This window comes from Limulus polyphemus, unplaced genomic scaffold (assembly GCF_000517525.1).
Source record: "Limulus polyphemus unplaced genomic scaffold, Limulus_polyphemus-2.1.2 Scaffold1433, whole genome shotgun sequence".
NCBI classification, from domain to species: Eukaryota; Metazoa; Arthropoda; class Merostomata; order Xiphosura; family Limulidae; genus Limulus; species Limulus polyphemus.
In genome coordinates, this window is record NW_013667043.1 from 212,712 (window position 1) to 234,708 (window position 21,997).

A 21,997-nucleotide genomic window follows, 5' to 3' on the forward strand; every position below is an offset into this window, starting at 1 on the left:
CGTCGAGGGGCTGAAATTGAGAAATTAAAACTTATACAATATTAAAATTTGAAAGTAACTCTGTGAGCACTTTTTTTATATGAGCACTTTTGCCTCTACTCAGGCACATAGGATTAAATTATGTATATTTGAAAGCTACAGAAATTTTCTTCAATGAGAAGACATCAGTTAACTTGAGATGATGTAAGCTTATGGTTATACACTTTAGAGTTGGGTTTAATGAGGGGCAGCATGGTTCAGTGGCTTCACACTTTGGACTCATATTTGCATGATTTGCAAGTTTGAAGCTGGCCCATGTCATGCTGTTGTGTCCTTGAGCAAGACACTTTACCCCAATTTGTTCCAGTCTACCCAGATGTTAGCTGGTAGCTAACCTGTGATGGACTGACATAACATCAAGGGAAAATGGGTCCATATTCTGATCTGCTTGTGTCACTTGAAACTTGTCTTCATCATTTACTTCCACCAGGTCACTACATATAAGCCTGCCCAGTTAATGTATAATTCCACTTAACATACAATGTATTGTAATGTAATTAATGGCTACGAGTAAAATGAATTATCACTGAAATTTTAAGAAATTATATAATTATATATAATACAAAAATATAAAAGTTAAATGTTCAACATTAAAGATATGATTGATTTAAAAGCAAAGTATCAAAATAGAGATTTTACATGAATAAATATCATAGACAAATAGTTCCCACGCTACCTGGGAGCTTTGCATTCAGTCTCTGGATTTGGGTATTCCTTTTCCTGTGTCGATGTACTCTTTGACGCAGACTCCTCAAAAAGTATCTGGCTTTCAAGCAATTTAGCCAGCTTCTCATGTTCTGCAGGATTATGGTTGTTAATTACAGTCTCCAGTGTTGGAATACTTGCATCACTAAGAGAGAACAGAAACAAATATATCCTGATATCCATTTATAAAAACATACTCAGCTCCACTAAAATTTAATATGAAAAAAAATCAGTCTTTAAACCATACATAGTGGGTGCTTGGTGCTGTGGTGACACACAGGTCATCTACCATATTTTAGACTTAAGTAAACTTATGGAATGCATATAATAAAGCTTGGCATTTATAGACAAACATATTATTATGCATGATATCAATAGCATAATACGAAACATTAGTTTGAAAATGTATAAAAATAATCAAAAGATATAGTTTTGTCTATATCAATATAACTTATACAAAAAAATATTTAAATATTAATCAATTTTCTATTTAATCTTTCATATGGTTCATCTGCATGGATAGAGTAAGTCAGTGTCATGATATAAAAGACTGTTTGGTTTAAATATTAGTGATTAATTTATATTTGTGAGTGAATGTTTTATTATTTTTAAGTTTTGTCATAAAAAGAGTTAAAAGCAGACAACTGTAGGTCTTGTTAATAACTAATTGGTGTCGAGAATATAGAAAGTGGCCAAACAACTATGTAATAAAGATATAAATAGCATGAGACAAGCGGGAAGCAGTAGACAGACAACAATAGACAGATAATAGCAAAAGAAAATATAGCTGTGTGATTATATATTATCTTTTAAATTTGACAATATACTTGTTTGTTTGTTTTTGAATTTCGCGCAAAGCTACACTAGGGCTATCTGCGCTAGCCGTCCCTAATTTAGCAGTGTAAGACTAGAGGGAAGGCAGATAGTCATCACCACCCACCGCCAACTCTTGGGCTACTCTTTTACCAACGAATAGTGGGATTGACCGTCACATTATAACGCCCCCACGGCTGAAAGGGCGAGCATGTTTAGTGTGACAGGGATTCGAACCCGCGACCCTCAGATTGTGAGTCGAGTGCCTTAACCACCTGGCCATGCCGGGCCTAGACAATATGCTTATTTATTAGTTGTAAATCTTAACACAAAGCACACAGTTATAAGACCGACATACAGAGTTAAAGATTACTGTGATCATTTTAACACCTTATAACTTATCTTTCAGTTTATTAGTGTTTGTAGGTGAGAAGGACTATATATTAATGCATAATGAACATAAGATGTGGGGAAAATATGCATACAAGCACATACATATACAGACTTTTAATTCAAAATTTTCATCTTATTACACTTTTTTGTTTTCTAAGAAAATGGTAGCAATATACACACACATGTGTGTGTGTGTGTGTAAATCTTAGAACAATATCATGATGTGGAATACTATATACTCAAATCTCACAAATTAGAATGTTTTATGTTTTGGAACAAAAAGCTTGTATTTTATGTTGTATTTTAAGCTTGTGTATGCCTCCAATGAAATTGTAAATAAAAATGCAGAGTAATAAAAAACACATATTCCTTGGAGTTCTTAGATCATTGTTATTTCTTTCAGTTATGTCTACCACATTTCATCATTCTTACCAACTACCTAAGTGTATTGCTTATACAACTCCTAATACTTAACACATTATAGAACTGTGCATGTCAAATCTGGCTCTGAGCAATATCTGTTGAGGATATCAATCTACTGGTGGTTTTGTTTAATGTTGTTTTATTTAACTGTATGGTGAAAGGAAAATATGCATAAAGAAAGGAACATGTCAGAGTATGTGTTTGTTGTTGTTCAGTTCATATATATATATAATTTTTTATTCATATCAGTATTATATTCATGCATAATTTTATTACACCACATCAAATACTTTGATTTGAATTGAATACCTTCCCTTTGACACTTCTTATAGAAATGACAACTGTCAGGAAGCACTCCCTTCCATAGCAGTCTTTCCTTGTACTCAGTAAAATACAAAGGAATAGTGGCATCCAGCAGACAAAATCCCATTGGCTACTTAGCAAACCTAAGTGCTCTAATGTGTTGGATGCACCCGCTGCATCATAAACCATACATTTTTACCAACATTACATTGTATTCAGTTTCCTTTGCGTAAAAACAAAACCAATGCAATTTTTATTATTGAACTAACAAACAAAATGAAAAAAGACAGTTGTAAACAGCCCACTAGACAATCATATTGCATATATGCTTCGCTTCAAGGGATTGGGTTGACTGCACATTTTATATTTATTCATCACTACTTTTAGGAAAATTACGCTTGAATTGTTTCAATGGGCACCTGCTAGTATGTGTATATTTCTTCGTTTGGAGTTATCACTCATAATGTAAGTGTGAAACTGAACTTGTCTACGTTGTATGTCCATGTTTTTCATTAACAGCAAGTTAATAATCCTTATGACAGGAAAGGATTGTCTGAAAAGTTAGAGGTGTACAAAGTTCTTCTTCATAGTCTGAACACCAATGAAAAAGTTCCAGCATCATAAACAAAAGCCAAACATTCCTATATCTGCTCTATTCATACATTCCAATTTTTTACCAGTGAAGATGTCCCCAAGTTTTTCTATTTGGAAGCTTCTATACAGTTTTATAATTTTCAACTAGTGCATTTATTTTATTTCAGTTAGTAAGAAGTCTCATGGTTTTGAGACGTTCAGTAAACAGAAACACAATATGTTTAGCTCTAGTACACAGATGATGTCTTTCACTACCTCTTTCTACTTTCTAATTTTTTGTCTCTCATATTCTAACCTGTTATACATATAATATTTTCAATATTGCTTTTATTCTTCTCCTTTCTTGTTTAGGTTATGAATACAGAGGTTTGGTAAATGTAGCTGTTAATATCTGGGTCTATTTTAGCAATATTTAATGAAATGTACAGTAAGAGCAAAAGGGAATTATATTTTTCCTTCTTTAGCATGGCAGAAATGCCATTAGTTTTAACTGTAGAAATACAACATCTTTCAACTGTACTATTTTAATGCTTTATGTGTGCGTATGCTCATGTATACATATATATATATATTTACATTTTCTTATACCTAAAATGTATTTCCTATAATACTTACCTCTTCTCACACTTTAGCTTTATCCTTATGAAACATTCTCTTCTTTGCCCATCTAAACATTGGTATGAATTCTACCTCACTTGCTCCAGTCTTTATACCCCACTATATTGTCCCTATTGATCTCAATTTTGTGACTCTCTCTCCACCTATGTTAGTGCACCCTCTATACCCGATCTATATATGAGCTCCACATTATTCTTTCTTATTCATTTTATTAGACTGGGGAGGAAGGGTGAAATAGTGTGAGTGAAGTAAGTATTATCGTAAATACATTTTTGGTATAGGAAAATGTAAACTTCCGAAACACATTTACCATCTTTCACACTTTAGCTTGAATCTCACATTGACCAGGTGAAGTGGCCAGTGAGGGCAAAATCTACACAGAAAACATCTGCATAGAAAATCAGGTGGGCATATTTGGGATATAATAAAGCACACTAGTTGGGGTCTGTACTACTTCTGTAAGAGGTTTGCTCCTTGCCCAGATAACTTGAAATCTAAATGTGGGTGGTAAAAGCCAATCGGCTACAGAGTTTACGTTCTTTATCATGAGATTCATCCAGGCCTCAACCACACCACAGACAAGGTTTGACGTCTTATATTTGGAATTACAGGGCTATGGACACAAAGCTAGATCCAAGGTGTAGTGGCTAGGGCACAAGGACTGCAATATTATATAACTGTATAATAGGAATATGATAAAAATGGAACCCAACCTGAAAGTTACAGGATGTTGCATGTCAAACCACCAGAATTATGAATAGAAGGCAAGCAACACCCAAGTAGATAAGCTTTCACCTCAATCTAAAGAAGCACAGAATGCAACAAACCAAACTCGGAGTTACAGGCCAAGGTACCAAACCTGAAAGTTACAGAATGTCACATGCAAGCCACCAGAACCAAGAAGGGAAGGCAAGCAACATCCAACTGTCTCACCTCTGACAGTCCAAATAAGGGTTCTCCAGGTGATGGAAAGAAAAGACATGCTAATCCAATCACTGAAGAGGACAAGGCATGGCAACACCTACTATCAATAGATATGTAAATCTCTTTGCATGGACAGCAATACCTGGTGAAAGTGGAAGAACTAGGTAATCATACAAACTTGTTTCTCTTGATAAAAAATGTGAAGATTTATAAGCTACAGGAGAAATACTAAAACATTTCAAACATGGCATACTAGTTGTAAAAATGATGCAGGAGGCAGAATGTTCATCTCAAGTTCAAGAGTAGCTGTCTGAGCAAAAGGAAGGTGCTGGAAAAGTAGTATCTAAAAACAAAGTCTAAATTTTCACTAGTCTGCCCTTGATCAACTTCAAACTCAGCCTCAGAGCCAACAGGAGAAAAAGGATCAGACTGCATGTAAGACTTTACCTCTCTCTGCATATAAGGAACTGTATGTCCTCCACAGAGGGACCAGTGTAGACTAAGAAACTGTAAAGATGAGACCCTTTCTAAAATTATAGCATCAGAAATAGAAATCTCCTGAAATGTCACCTATTAGCTGAGATGGGGGACCTAGGATCTAGTAGGGTAACATTTAGTGGGACATTGCATACTTCTCATGCAGAGAATACTCTTTGTCCAATAAATGTGGAAAAGCAAAAGGTATTGTCAAAAGAACTCTGAATTACACAAGTGGGAGGATTGTGAGACTGTTCAACTAGGTATTATATCTTAGACTGTTGGCTGAATAAATGGAGGATGAGAAATAAAATAAGCCAGTGAACTTCTGGAAATATCCCACCAACTGTCCAGAATACACTGAACAGGATACATATGGGCACCTCTTCGAGGAACAAGAGATTTAAAAGAAGCAAGAGTCCCCAAAAGAGACAGAACCTCTCAAGCAGGAAGAGAAGGAGACAAGAAAGTCTTGGTAATCAGAAATCTATGTCTTGAAGAGGTAAAAGATAATGTTAAGATCATCCCATAAACAAACTGAAAAAGACTCACAAGTGAATCAGGTGTTGGGTGGGAGTCAAGATGGACTTGTGGATCTTGACCAGCCCATCCAAGGAAGATGACTCATAAAGAAGAAATGAGGTCACAGCCAAGGATGCTTCTCTAGATGGAGCAAGAAAGAGCCAGTTGTCTATAGAGTAGTGGAAATGGTGGCCCAACAAATGTATTATTTGTACAAATGCCCTACAGGTCCGAGTTATAATGTATGGGGCCATAGCAGAGCCCAGAACTGAAACATCTGTCACAGATGAACTGACAAAAGTTACACACAGCTAGACAAATTGGTATTTGGAGAAATGTATCTGAAACATCAACAATGGGCATACACAGCCCAGGTGAGCACCCCCACTTCAGAGATTGAGAAAACCATCTAAGAATGACAAAAAATTGGCTCAAGGACAAGAGGTCTCTAACAGATCATCAATCTCCTGTGTTTTGGGGAATAATTAATTAAAAGATGGAAGTAGAGTAATGGGTGAGGATGGAAAGACAACTGGAAAGGGACAAATAGGAGGTTAAGTGTGGAAAGACAGAAAAAACTTTTGAGAAAGCACCTGTGTGACCCAAAGGTCTGCTGTAAAGGGAGTCCACAAGTGCACAAAGTGGAAGAACTTAGCTCCACTGAACTGGAGTTTATGGGAAGCTTCAGAAACAAGTCATATCTGTAATGGCCAGACTTTCGACAGAGGATGAGGAGCAGAAGGGTGGTGACCTACAAGCCTTTTAAACACAAGGAACCTGTTGGGGTTCCCTGGACAAGAAAAGCAAGAAAACAAAGTAAGCACAGATGGCTATTCATGTTTTCAAGGTATAAAGAACATCCTCAAAAATCTTGTCTTATAGTGAAGGTGCCATAAGGAGGTCTCTGAGATGAGACTCCAGAAAGTAAGGTATCCTGACCAAGCAAATCCCAGAAACTATGAAACCAAATTAACTGTGAAACTGCAGCAGAAGATAATGAGGCCAAAGTGGAGAACAGGCAGGTGTGATTGTTCCCAGTGAATATATCTGGTTCACAATGTACAGCCTCCAAAAGAAGGTGAAATATGTACAGATAGCAAGATGAAGACAAGTAGACTGAGGGCAAATGAGAGACAATAACGAAGATAGTAATCCCCAAGCTGAAAGAAGAGATTCAAGGGACTGAAGCTCAAGGAAAGAAGAAGAATCTTGACCAATGAACAAGATTCTCAATATTGAGGAAGCTGAAATTCAGTGCAAAGTTAAGACAAAAAAGTATCACCATAAAAATAAGCATCAATGGAGGGGTGGAAGATAATGTAACCAGAAGAAGGAGACTCATGCAACAAAGTAGTCTGAGATCAAACAAACAAAAACAAGAGAAAACAGAGAAAGAACGACATTTCCTGTGTAATCAGAGCAATAAAGATTAAAAGTGGATTTACCCAATCCTTATCAGGAAGAAAGGAACCAGAGCAAAAGTATTGGTTTAAATAGTTGGTCAAAACTGTCTAAAGATGGGGCAGGCTCAGCTGAAGCGAACAGGAGCAGGAGGTTGAGAATCCTGTTCTAAGATAAAGGTAGAATGAAACCAACAACCTAGTGCACAGTGGCAGTAATATCACTGGCTGTCACAGTGACACCAATTGCCAAAGAAAATGTAGTACATGACTCCAGTTGTGGTATATCAGGACCTTGGGAGTTATCATGAATGTGAATCCACAGATGGAACAATCTATGAAACAGTTATGCTTTTATAAATTTTAGTTTAGGTAATTTGAATTTAGTTGACTAAACTGTCCTAAAACTGAGCCCTATTAAAGAAAAATTAATAGACTTACAAAAAATAATAAAGACTACGCCTGAAAATAAAAATTGAAATGATAAAATTGAATCACTACAGCCATGAACTATGAACATTTAACACAGAATAAGTGTGAATTGACAGATATATACATTGTTCAGACAAAAAATAAATGATACTAAAATCATAAATAATATTCAAAGTTAAACTGGTACACAATTAAAAACATTTTATTTAGGCCTATCTATGGCCTTCAAAAAGTTGATGACTCTACATGTTTCAGGAGTGAATTACAAGACAATTGCCAAAGTATTTATAGCTTGTTAGTAGGTCATTGACCTGTATGTTACTTTTCATACATTCACGCTAATAGGTTTGGAACTGAAAGTTAAAATAACAAACACAATGCAAAAACACTCTGTAATTCCAAAAACAAAGAAATACATCTGAAGAGAAGAAGTGCCTAGGAAAGAATGAGCAAGTGCTCATGGGTTTACTGCACATGGAGGATCTTGTAGCCTTTTACTGATGAACAGCCATTGTCTAATGACGTTTGTATCACAGACTGGTGCAGTAGACATTATTATGCAAGGTAATAGCTATCTATTCTGTAGAGAGGTGAGAAGCATTTATGAATTCCCAATCTGAAAACACATCTTTATAATCTGGGTGTATAAATATTTTTGTCATAAAATATTTTTTCTTAAAAAATTTTTCTTTTCCAAAAGCAATTAATTTTTAGTAGCATCATACTATCTATGAAATGCCAAACAATGTCAAAATGTAGCTTCAGCATAACTTTATTATACGTGGGTTGTCATGTGACCTGCCGATTTGCATATTCAAAATTGTTTCATACAATGCACACAACCCTCTGTATAATTCTACATCATGATGACACACATTGCTTTAAATGAAAGACTGAAACACATGTAGTGAAAACAAGATAATAAAGATTATTAATACATATTTACTTTTTTATTTCCAATAACCTAAAAGTTATGGTGTAATGACTATATACCTTCACTTCAGTATTAATCATTCATGTTTTATTAATAAATTAGTTAGTTAATAGTTATGTCACAGATCACTAGGTGATATATGATTCAGGTGACTCAACACATTAACTACTATATAATGAATCCTTACATTGTTTCAACCTTGACATTATTTCACTTGATTAAATCTCTAATTTTTTCACTTTAGCTCCTTATTAATGGCCCAAATGTTACAACAACATAAGCTTAAGCTATAAAATGACTACTATACTTGATATTTTTTTATTTTTGATGCTGCCTTCTAGTAGTACTGTTTAAACACCATATAATGAAAGAAATTCTTAAGTGGCTGGACATCAACTGAAGTATTGGATTGCAACACCATTTAAAATGAACAGCTCATTTTCTGTTTATATGGTTCAGTACAGCATGAAAAATAAACTGATACTCATTTGCTAGCTTCCTGCACTGAAGTTTGTTTGATTTTTAATGTAATTCTGTGTTCTTCTAACTAACTGTTCATGCTCATTCAATTAATTATTTATCTTGTTCAAAAATAGTTTTTATTATAAACTTTTAAGCAACATAGTATGATCTAACAAAATTTGGAGTGATTAGGTATATTGGAGTATACATACTCATCTGTACTAGGGTAAAAAAAATCACTAACAGTAAGGGTGTGCATTTGATGTTTAACTGATGGTAAAATATACGAGAGTGTCCAACTGAAGAAACAACACACTATAATCTTTATGAGTAAGAACTATACATTTAAAAACTTATACTCAATATGAGGTTGATTTTTTGTTCTGATTTATGTTGGCAGCTCATTTAGATCAAAAGTTAATATTAATTAAGCCAAGTTCATAAAAGATTACTAATTAAACTCAAAATTTATCTATATATAACTTTGTTACAGTGTTAAGCAGAATGGATTTCATATATTCCAATACCAGAAAAGATTTTTAATAAAATTTAATGCTTTTTTAATTCATAATTTTGTGATAGAAGTAATGTCAACTTGTAAAATATAATCGTCATTTGTGTGAAAAATTTGACATACACTTAGCCTAACCTGCTAAAAACAGGTTACATTATGACGCTTTATACAAGTACATTTAATTTTAAGAATACTTACGCTTTACATGGATATATTCTCTCCAAATTATCAGGAAAACATCTTGGACGAACATTATAATGTATGCCTACATCAGACATAGGCAACGGTCTTCCTGGGTTAACTGCATAGAATTTATTTCCTGGCTGCAAATAAAAAAATGTCATAAACCTAATATCTTTAGAAATAATTAAGGCTATAAATAGTTAAAAAGCAAAGGCAGAAATTTCATATGATGTACAAATAAGCTGAAACAACTTTTAAGACAAGATCTGGATTAGTACTATTTCATGTGAAAGTGGGTTAATAATTTCAAACAATGAAAAAAAAATTAACAAACCTGACAGATCATTATATTTTATTTCTGAATGTTAAATACAGTAATTATTTGTTGGTATTAATTTGTTTAATGATCAAGTTCCCAGGTAAAAAAAACTTCCATGTCATATACATTTTGATTAACACATTTAAAGCTTTGCTAGACCAACAAAGATATCAAAAACACAACTACAAATACATGAAAAACAGGAAGAAACAAAACTACATGCTAAAACTAAGTGACTATTTCTGACAATATAACAATCCTCTCTTTGTCTCTTTCTTTCTCCTATATAGACATGCGTATGAGTTTGAGAACAAAGGACAGAATGGATAAAGGTGAAAAAATGAGTACATATATGTGTGTGTGTGTGTAAATTATACTTATGGAACTACAATAAATTAAGTGGAGGAAAATAAACACAAAGTCAAAGTGTTCATAAATCTTCTTATATATTGCTTATCATATAGTAAGCTGTTCTCAGCAGGTCAGCTGGTGTGTGTCATAAATAAGAACTAATAACAACAACATTAATAGGGATATGTTGCAGTAAATAACCCATAATCTTAAGAAACAGATGAATCATAAATTCTTAATTAAAGAAGTGCAAAACAAAAGAAAAATTTTCACTAGCTAAATTCACTATTTGAGAAAAACTCATAAGCTAATATATGCACTTCAGGTTTGTGTTACCAACTGATAGAAAATATACTTTTAATATATTACTGAAATACTGTCACACTTGGTAACAGTTAACTATCTTTTTAACATAACATAATCATTAACATTTTCAGCTTCAATCTTTGCAGAGAGTGGTAAAAAATACAAATTAAGAGCCATTCAAATTGCAAATAACAGTTATAACTGAAAACAACAAAATCATACATCACAATTAAACAAAGTATAAATTACATGAAAACTACTTGCTTACAGACTTAACAATTAACACTGTTTTTGCAAACCAATGGCCAAAAGATAATATCATAATGTATTCTCAAACAATGATCAAATAAACAATGTAGTGTATTCAGAAAATAATAATTAAAATCAACAATATATTAACACATCAACAGTAAATGAACAACATAAATGATTTCAAATAATGAGAGTGCATATACCATTAATTAATGTAATCAACAGATGCGGAGTTGAGAAATGAATAAAACAGAGCATAAAATGAATATCAGGACAAACTGCAGAGGCATTAATTTGTTAAGTCATGTTGATGAGAAATGTAGTACTTATAGCAGGCTATTTCTCACATGAAAGGAGGCTTTTCATCTTCAAGCAATAGTTATGTTTCAATTTTCTTGAGCATATTAATTGAACTACATATAGGAAATATGTATTATATGCACCATAAGACAAAGTAAAACGTTGTACATTTTTGCTAAATTTCAGTCCCACTTTGCAAAATTCATTAACCCATCTTCTGGTAGTATGTTTACTACTATTTGTTCTTACTTCTACAGTGCACTTAAGAAATTTGTTTGAGGCTTTAATACTAGTACAAGCCTTGTGGTCACTTTTTTTTATAAAAGTCATGCAGAGAAAAAAATGGTCACCATTCAGATATATATGAGTTATAATCTCTCTAAAAAATAATGATCAAAGCTCTATCTTGAAGTTTTAAAATATTTAGTATAAATGTACATATAATACTTAGTACTACTTAGGCACTATATCAATGTCACAGTTACACTGTATGTAAAAAAAATGTAGTTTCAACTAACATGATGAATTTATCAAAAAATATAAACTTGAAAGTGCCCATGTTCATGATAATTTTATAAAATGAAATGAAACTAAAACCTTATTCAGATAGACAATGGTTACGAGACAGGAAATTAAATAACTGGAGGAAAGAAAATGGCTACATTCTGAACCTACACATTCTACACAGCAAAATAATCTTCCTTACTGTATGCTCTGTACCTACAGGTTGTAGCCAGTTGTCTGTTCTTTAACTTATGCATAATAGAGTTTCAAAGTCATAATTTCCCAAGGTTTGAATAAATGACAATAGTTTGACAACATTAACTTGAATTCTGCATCTTGTTTTTTGTCACTAGTTAGTTTCATGTACTTTCACTGATCAAACTGTTTATTGTTACTTAAAATTGTAGATGTTTGCTTTCAGAACTATTAATGAATCTTTATTTACTACTTTTGAAATAAGTTGTTGATTAATGTTTTGGTTATTAATTTATTTACATTTTAGCAATTTGTTTCTTAGTTATACAGAGATTGACTACACTATATTCAAATGATTTTGGAGACTCACCATTCATGTTACAGTTCATGAAATCATGTCCTATCATGACTTGTCTTGTGGCTGTACATCTTTACAACAGGCTTGCAAGATAGTTTCCTTATTGATTATGTTGAATACTATTTTACAAAGGTATATCTGCATGCTTTCCATAATCAAACTAGTGTATGAAGATGACAGTATCTCAGTGCCTATTTTAAAAGTCCAATTGCACAGAAATCCATAGTTGTGGCATTTGGCAACTTAACCTTATATCTTTATATGGAATATCATGAATACTGTTTCAATCTCCAACTGCTTGAGGTATGCAACAGTTGCACAGATGAAAGACAAGAAAGCAACTGCAGAAATGTGACTTGTGTCTGTTTTTCATACTCTGTTGGCCTCATTTCCAGACTGAGATCCTTCGTGATTTCTTTGCATACTGTTGCCTGGAGTACATGAATTTTGCCACTAACTTTTGTGTTCATGGATTCTTACCTGTTACAAGACACCACATCTTGCTTACCACATTATCAAATTGTAGTTCTGATAATACATCCCATTCCACCACAATTGTCACATTACTTGCTCTTTGCATATTAAAAATTGTTCTATTATAACTTACTCAACTATATTTAGATACTTCACTTTACTACTTGCAAAAAAAAATGTATTATGCTTCATACATTTTTCTTATCACTATATGCATGAGAAGGAGTCAAAGTATGCATTCAATGTCCTTTTACAGAATGCCAATTAATTTGGCATTATGTATTTGTTGTCAGAGTTATCAATTATTCATTTTATACTGCACTGCTGATTGAACAACAGTTCATGGATGAGGAAAGTAAGTACCATATACAATATACAGTGATACTAAACAAACTGGAAATATGCATTTTGGAAGTACTAGAGGTTATACCTGACCAATATGTAAACTGTGTGATAGACAAAAGCATTTTTATTTTTCACATGAACATCACCTTGCACTCTGACTTGTCAAAGTCTGATTCAGCCTAAAGTCATCAATTCACAGATATATCTTGAGAACAAATAGTTTTGTAACATATCTGATTTTTTTTTACAACAGACTTGTACATTTTATTAAAAGTTTGCCAGATTTTGTTTAGATACACATTGCAATATCTGAATATTATAGTTAATATTCCTTCTCCAATATGGCATACACATCTTGTTAAATAGGTTATTTACTTGTATTTTAAATGGCTCTAATACATATCAGGCTGGGAAGTATTTATATCTGACTGTATGGTATTTAAGAGGTACATTTAAAACCAATGGGCATGAGATTTGTGATTAAGTTGACCACAAAAGAAGATGCTACATAATATTTTTCAAGAAATAATAACAATTTTATTATTGAATATAAAAAATAGAACACAAAAACTTAAGGTCAGTGCAGACCACAAATAGTTTTATTTTATTTTACTATACATTTTTGTTCTTCTTTGTTGACTACCAGATTTGCATAAGTACATGAGGAAAGAACAAAGGCAGTTATTACAGTTCTAGCATTGATTGTTATATTAAAAAGAACTCTTGATATCTGTTCTAGCTTCAGGGCATAATGTCATCCACATCTGGAGATAAACTCCATTAACAAAAAGGGTAAAACAGTGTTTCTGAAATCTTTATCTCATTATGTAACCAACACTTAAGAAATTATATAAGACCAACTCAGTGAATTATCCAGTAAGCTCTCCTGGTATGTGGCCAAGTCTTTCACTATGTATGAGAGATTCTAAATGCAAAATTAGCGCAGTTTAAAGATGGGTACATATTCATGATCTAGAACTTTTAACTAAAAAAAGAATCTTGTACTAAAATTGTGAAAAACTGTATAGATAAAAATGCATTCATATACTAAGTTATAGAGGTGGCTTAATTTATTCTAATTAAATATTACAATGCACTCCCTTATTTTAGGTCAAGCATTATTTTAACTTTAATAACAAATTACAAATATAAGTCTCAATCAAACTTGATTGCAATGGAAGTCCTTATAATACTAGATGCAATGAAATTTAAACAGAACAATGTGTAAATAGCAATAAGTCATCTAGTGAGAGGACTGAGAGTTTAACTATATATTGTTACCTCTCTGTTCGTTTGTTAATTTCCCATAGAAATTCTTTCCGAGAAACTTCAGTGATACAACTTTATAATACACAGAATTTCCACAGTCAATACATTTGTAATCTCGATAACAAAACACACACTTTATATTACCATCACTACCGCTCACTTGACTCAATTATCTGTCTGTATCTCTATCTGCAATTATGTCTTCGCTTTATTTGCCAGGCTTATATTCTAAAATAGAGGGCACCTAGAAAAGACTAGAGTTGCCGGGAACACTCATGATCCTTCTAGAAACTCCAGCGCACATGCTTCCAGCATCACGTGACTTCCGCTGCCGTAACAATATCTTCATCATACATTACTTGATGCAAAAATATTTCATATTTAAGTTTTTTTATTCAACCTAATAAGTTTTAATATTTAGAGTTTACTTACTTTTGTAAAAAAAATATATATCAATATATACAAAATATACATAAAAATTGAAGCCTTTTGCTCTTGGAAGCCAATCTTCATAAATCCTAAATTTTTCTCAATATGTTGGTTACCCAAAAATAAATCATGTAGCTTTACGATATGCACTTAAATTACAAACAATAATTTAATAAAAAAAAAACAGAATGTCCAAAAAACACTATAATTTATCTGGCTTTCTAATTGACCTATAAAAAGGTTTAACAAATTTCATTACTTATTAGAGCACCAACTTTGGTCTTCACTCAATATAATATGCTTGAGAAATGACAACTTTTACCAAAATAAATTAGCATAAAGACATCATAAACATGTAGTTCATAAATGTAAATAAGTATTTCAAAAGCACAAAGAGATAGGAGGAGCTATTGTGGTGCATGTATAAATTCATTGATATCTCAAAAATAAAGAAATTGAGAGGTTCTTATTTTAAATTCTAGCCTATCAGTATCTATAGTTGGTGTTTCTGATTGGTGGATATTCTGAAAATTATATAAGAGAAAAATGAAAATCTAAACCAGAGAATTCAGAGCAGAGAGACATCAAATGATATACAGAAGTGAAGATTGTGAACTGATTTACATATTTTCTTTTTAAATTAAGAAATTAAAGCTTATATAATATTAAAAATTGAATTATAAACTACATTTTGATGCCAAGTTTATTGACATATATTGATAATAAAATTGTTTAATTAAACTTTGAATGTAGCTTTGTAAAAAGTTTGTGACAAGCACACTTTGACCCTCACCCATGTAGTTTCTGAGTTAATCATTGATACAGTGAGATGTTGATAAGTAATTAACCTTAAGTCCTTTAGGAATTGTGTCCTTTGTTCACACTCAGAGACAGGTAAGGTAGTTACTTATTATAGCAAATTTACAGCTAAGTTCTTCTAAATCCCTAAACAGACTATTAACAATAACAGTGATTGACAGTCGACTATCATAACCTTACCATTAGTACTTAAGTTACAACTACCACCAAATCCAGTGGGTCATCTTGTTCTATAAACATATCAGCAAACTCTCTTAATAATTCACTGAGTTCACATTTCTGTGTTGAATTCAGAGTATAAGTACAATGTTTATCTAGAGACTTCCAATTCTTGGGAAGCAATGTATTAATTTTTGGTCCCAATGTTAGCTACAAGATTGGTTTGCATCAGTTCTGTTTGCAATGAATGTCAACAACCATTTCAGCTAAAAGCAGAATAACCAAATGTCTGTAATTTCAAATTATTATTAGCACTTAGATAGATAGTGTTTGTGCAAGTGCAGCCTTCTTTCCAAACAGAAAGCAGTTTTGTGGACCCATTCAATCACTGCTGCAGACAGTGACAATACACTATAGACATAGTACACTAAAGAATACTATTTCCACATTCAGTGGTATCACTTCCTCCATCTCAGTAGGCATGCATGCAGTGTACTGTTTTTAGGTTCATACTGGTTGGCAGTTGTAATTACATGGTTTACTTCAGAACTGCAGTGCACTTGTTACACATGTTAAACTGGCTGACAATTTCTGCAATGTGTGAATCAGTAAAAACTATCTTCATTCAGTGAACAACACTGACAAGACAAAATAAAAACTGCTTCTCCAATCAAACTTGTCATCATTAGCAAGAATGAAGATTGTACTATCTGGCAACAGTGGGTACTTTATTCAGAGTGCTTGATACACGGTAAATATAAGTAAGGTCCCAGCTACTCTAATATTCACTCAAAACTCAAACTTGTGTCCAAGTATCATCAGAGGCACATACCAAGTGATGTAAAGTCCATGGTTATCTAATCTAGCCATCATAAGAATGGGTGAAAGTCTGACTGCAAAATCCATCTGAACTGGTGATCAAAGCCAACTCAGGCTCCAGCTATCAACCCTCCAACACCTGCTGCAGCACTGGACAGAATGGTAATTGTGCTCAACAACCATTTCTTGCAACAAGAAATGGACATTACCTCATACAGTAACTAGTTGAACCAAAACTGAAGCAACAGTTCCTTCACTAATTCTCCTGGCATCTTCAGGAGGTCAATTTCTGCTGCAAAAGTGGTAAAACCGAATGTGCAAAGCCTTATTCTCCCATTTGGAACCATGGCACCTATACTACAACACCTTACAGTGACTACTACATAGGAGCTATAGGTCAGTACACTGGTCAAGCCTTGAGGCCATTACTTAACCTGGAGGTATTATAAAGAAGAATCTATAATTGCAGATCTAATTACTGCTGGATTCTTTTTTTGCTTTAACACCAATTCTCCTGAGATGAGATCCCCCCAAGACAAATTAGTTGCTGCATGGGATTGCTTCACAGCTTCTCTATAAATTTATTGATGACTATATTATCATGACACTTGCAATGAAATACTTTCCCATGCAACTTCCTTACATTTTCCAAGTAGGTGTTCTCATGGGAATTTCACAATTGAGTTTTGAACTCTGGTTCTCTTGGTTCTCCCTACGGCCACATTTGCAACATAACTCAGTGACAAATGTGTCCCAGTCATCAAGTTGTTCCTGAAATGATGCTCTAGGATGTGAATTCTCAACCATTCACACTCAAAATCAGACAATGTATGATCTCTCTCTCCGAGTCCATTCATTCCAGTAAAAATATATCCAATTCAAACTTAAAAATTTCTGCAGAAAAATAATGACTATGATATAAAAATCAGTTCCTATAACATTTAAATCCACCTTGAAAAACAGCATGCTCACTCTGAGCTACTAACATAGATCTAGCTTAATTTCCTTAATAAAATTCTGGGGAATGTTTCCTCACCCAAACATTTCTCAGCTGATCAAGTGCATCTACTAGATGAAGTAAAAATGAGATGTGTTTTATAGATAAAAGTTCAGAAAAAATATATTGCTTATTTCATTCTCATACACATCCTAGAAAAGATGGCTGATACAGTATATATATATATATATATATACAGTGGGAGTGACATTATCATTTATCAAAATGAAATTAGATCTGATGAAACAGGTTGTGAATGACTGCCACATCCCTACAATGCAGAGCATTTAGTGTACCATTTATAATGGTACAAAGGTCTGTGAACTCACTGTAACAGTTACCTTCTCACACTATCAGAGAGCCATCTAACAACCTGTCTCCAAACACAATGATAACCATCATGAAAGTTAAAACAGAACATTTCTCATCTATAAATAAAGATCTTAACATGTAAATATTCAACTATGTTGAGGACATCTCAGTAGCTCTGGTCATATGGCAGAGAACTGAACTCTCAGATTGTCTAGATGTAATCTTATTTTCTTATTGTTTATGGTGTGATATTAGCTTCAGCAACTTAATTGAATTACCTATGAAGTGTCACAGAACCAAAAGAAGTAATTACATTGAGCCTAATTACCAAGATGTAAGTCCAAATGATACTCCAAATCTATTAGCAACAAATCTTGGAGCTTATCTGCTTTCAAGTGTGTTAACATATTTGGTGTTAATGACATTTATGAGACATTTTCTTCCAGGAAAATTAACTTAAAACTAATTAAAACACAACAATTAATTTTAAAGATTATTAAAAAACAAAACACTAACATACATGGCTCAGAATATTTATGGGGGTTTAAGTCCCTCACAACTTACCATTTAGTAACCCAAATTAATTTAGATGTGTGGATAATACTATGGCATTGCTTATAATTTATTATTTGTTATTATATATTATACCAATGGTTTAATGATGATATTACAACTTTCTCTTCAACCTACCATAGTAAAACTAAAAATTATAATCTGTGATGTAGAAGTGAACCAAAGAAGATATTAGGCTTCTGATTATACTTTTAATTTTACCTTTGGTGAAAAGGAAAAAAAATTGTAATATCATATGTGTGCTAGTATGAAACAAATATCAAACATACCCAATGCTACAGACACATAACAACTCTGGCATTCAAATGTATATTTGTAACTTTTAAATTTGAAAATTATGCACGATCACAAGTATTCTAGATTCCTAATTTATATTATTAAGTGTGAGATATCACATTAAACTCTAAAATCTTAAATTTGTAAATATGAAGCTGAATGTGTACAAATGAACAAAATTGTGTAAGTACATACATAATTTGCCAATAAAAAGGATATTTTATACTTTATTTTAAGTAGAATTTTATAATTTCCTATTTATTAGAGCTGGATAAAATAATCTAAAATTTTAAAATAGATACTTAAAATTTATTATAATGTTTTATAAAGCCCAATTATAAAATCACAATTTACATTTCAGTACGCTTTTAAAAATGCATGAAAACTGTTCATTTTTCAAACTATCTCCTAACCTCTAGTCAGCATGTTTAAAATTGTGTAGGGAATGCTGCTTAACTTTCAAAAGCATCCAGTGAGTTAATTTCTCCACTACAAGATAAGAAGTACAAAAATCAATAGTCAAGCAATAACAGAGGGCTAGTTAAGCTTAATTTTATTATTTTATAAATTAAGCTTTGAACTGTACAATAGAGAAAAAGCTAGCTATGTTACTGAAACAAGCATTTCTCTTCACTAACTGTTAATACTGATGTTGGATTGACTAGCAACAACTAAATGTAGTAATATAAAGTGTCTGCCAAGAACAGCACCTACTATATCAAATTTAATGAAAGGTTCTTACAAAAACATGTATAAAATATTAGAGGGTAATAAAAAAAAAAAGGAAAAACTTGGACAAAGCTTACAAATGATACAATTTAATTTAAAAGTGACAGGGGAAATTTAACTTTTGTCAAAATCACTGGCATACAAAATGTAGAGCAATAGTTCACAAGATAAATGCATTATTGCGGTATTTTAGATCGAAATCTGTTTCCCTACAAATATAAGTTATGTTCTGCAAGATGAGCAGATTTATACAAGAAAACAAAACTGAAACTGAAAACTTAAACTGAGTCCTTTATATGTCAAGAATAAAAAGACTGGACAAAATTTATGAAAATACAACACAGTCTTTATTACTGACAAATAAAAGGTACCCATGCAGACAACAAAACAGTTGGCCCTACTAGGATAGTCTTTAGTTTCTTCTTCCACAAGACTGCTAATGAAACTATAAACTGTTGTCTTCCAGAACAAAGTTTTCTCTTTCCTATCACCTGGTATAATTCACTTCGACAGAATAAAAAACACGTGCTTAAACTTTTAGATAAACTCATCCTTTTTGTTCTGTTTACAATGTCACCTGGTCTTTATCTCTCCACAGAATTGGTCGGCTGTGGTCTTCAGAGACATCATCATCATCAGCCAGCAAACAGTTCTCACAAGATCCTACCTGTACTATTGCAATATCCTGCTGGCAAAGATACATCAGCTACGAGAGCATAAAGAGAGAAGAATAACTGGAATACTATAAACTTAACTCTTTTTGGACCATGTGTTACTGCCATGACAATACAGAAACCTAATAATTGGAAAATTTTACAAATTCCTATATTACAATAGAATGTAAAACTATATGATGTACCCTCATATCACATAAGATGGTAATTCATGCCTACAGAAAAGCAAGTCAAAACAAAGCCCAAACTAAGTTTTTAAAAGGCAATATGTCAGATACTGTACAAACTGACTTACAGAATGATGATTTTTGCTAATTTTAACCAAGTGAAATTCTGTTTTAAATGAAATAAAACATTTCACAACCAAAATTTTAAAATTTCTGTAGTAAAAATACAAACTTTTTACAAGAATAACAAATGAAATTCTAAAGAAAAATTCTTGTATGTTATTTAAAATGTTGACATGAACAGACGAGATTTGTGGCTGTTATTTTAACTAGACCACTAGTTAATTTATTTATACAGTTCAAAAATATTATATCTAAAATACTTGAGCACTGTTTTAACCCTTTTTTCTATATAATTCTAATAATAAATAGCAATTACAGTATTTATCACAAAAGAGACTTCATGCACACAAGTTTTTATAATTTAAAATTACATTATTTTCTGGACCATTCTGTTTAGAGGAAGTTTCTTCTGACAAAAATGTTGTAACACTCATACCATGGTTATTTTATCTGGTTCGTTCGACCATTTTCAGTTAAAAACCAAAAAAAAATTAGCTTTTGTGTGTGTGTGTGTGTGAGCATGCTGGGAAGGGAGAGGAGTAAGCACAACATTTATAATAAGCAAAGAGATATCCATAATTAAACTTTTGGAGACTTGGATCTTCTAAAATTCCAAATGTTGTGTTTTAACAGAAAAAAAATATAATAAGAAGGTAATAACAACAAATATCAAACCTTGTGTTTTGGCAAATGTCGCAGCTGTAAGGTCCATGCATGTCTTCCAAATGGTCCACGAATTAGACTTGTAACTGTAGGCTCTGGATCTGAAGACCAAAAAAAAATTTACAATGATCCTATAACAGCCTGTGCTTCAATCCATACCACTAATAATGTGTCTGTACTTGTTGAGTATTCACCTTCTACCCAACTGTAATTAACTCTTTTCATATTTATAATTAATCTAAACTTCTAACTGTCAAATATTTTATATGAGACAAAAAAGCACCAGATGGACATTTATTATTATTCCTAGTTATCATAGTGAGGTGTTGAATTACCCCAAAACTACACCACACAGTTACTAATAAACTGGTCTTTTTTTTGTTTGTTTTGTCAAATTTCATGTGAAGCTCCTAAAGAACTAACTGCATTATCTGTCCCTACATTTGACGTGACAGACTAGAGGGAAGGCAGCTAGTTAATACCATCAACCTACAACTGTTGGGCTACTTATTACTAATGAATAGTGGGATTGACCATCACATCATAATGCTCCCAGGGCTGAAATCACGAGCATGTTTAGTGTTGGGATTCAAAGATACAAGTACTTGGTACAATCATACGTGACAGTTATATTATATGACACTTATATGCACATACCATAGTTATTTTTCTAATTGTCTGAATCTTGAATATCCAAAGTGTGAAAGTTTTTTATGGATTTTTGTTTGTGGTACCATTCATTAGATGGCGCCACATTATATTTATTATTTTGGTCATATATATATATATATATATATATTGTATGTCTTTATTATATCACTCTGGAAAGTTATGGTCTATTGTTACAA

At 32.5% G+C, this 21,997-nt stretch overlaps 1 protein-coding gene across 2 annotated transcripts in view; it reads right to left on the reverse strand.

The window, feature by feature from the left end:
- LOC106463538 (ral GTPase-activating protein subunit beta-like) overlaps positions 1-21,997 on the reverse strand; it is an 87,733-nt gene that overhangs the window by 22,642 nt on the left and 43,094 nt on the right. For both annotated transcript variants that reach the window (XM_022391077.1, XM_013923583.2), the window contains exons 6-8: positions 21,162-21,250; positions 9,752-9,876; positions 716-889 (exon numbers count right to left, since the gene is read on the reverse strand). In XM_022391077.1, coding sequence (XP_022246785.1) covers positions 716-889; positions 9,752-9,876; positions 21,162-21,250 — 388 coding nt within the window. The remainder of the gene's footprint in view (positions 1-715; positions 890-9,751; positions 9,877-21,161; positions 21,251-21,997) is intronic.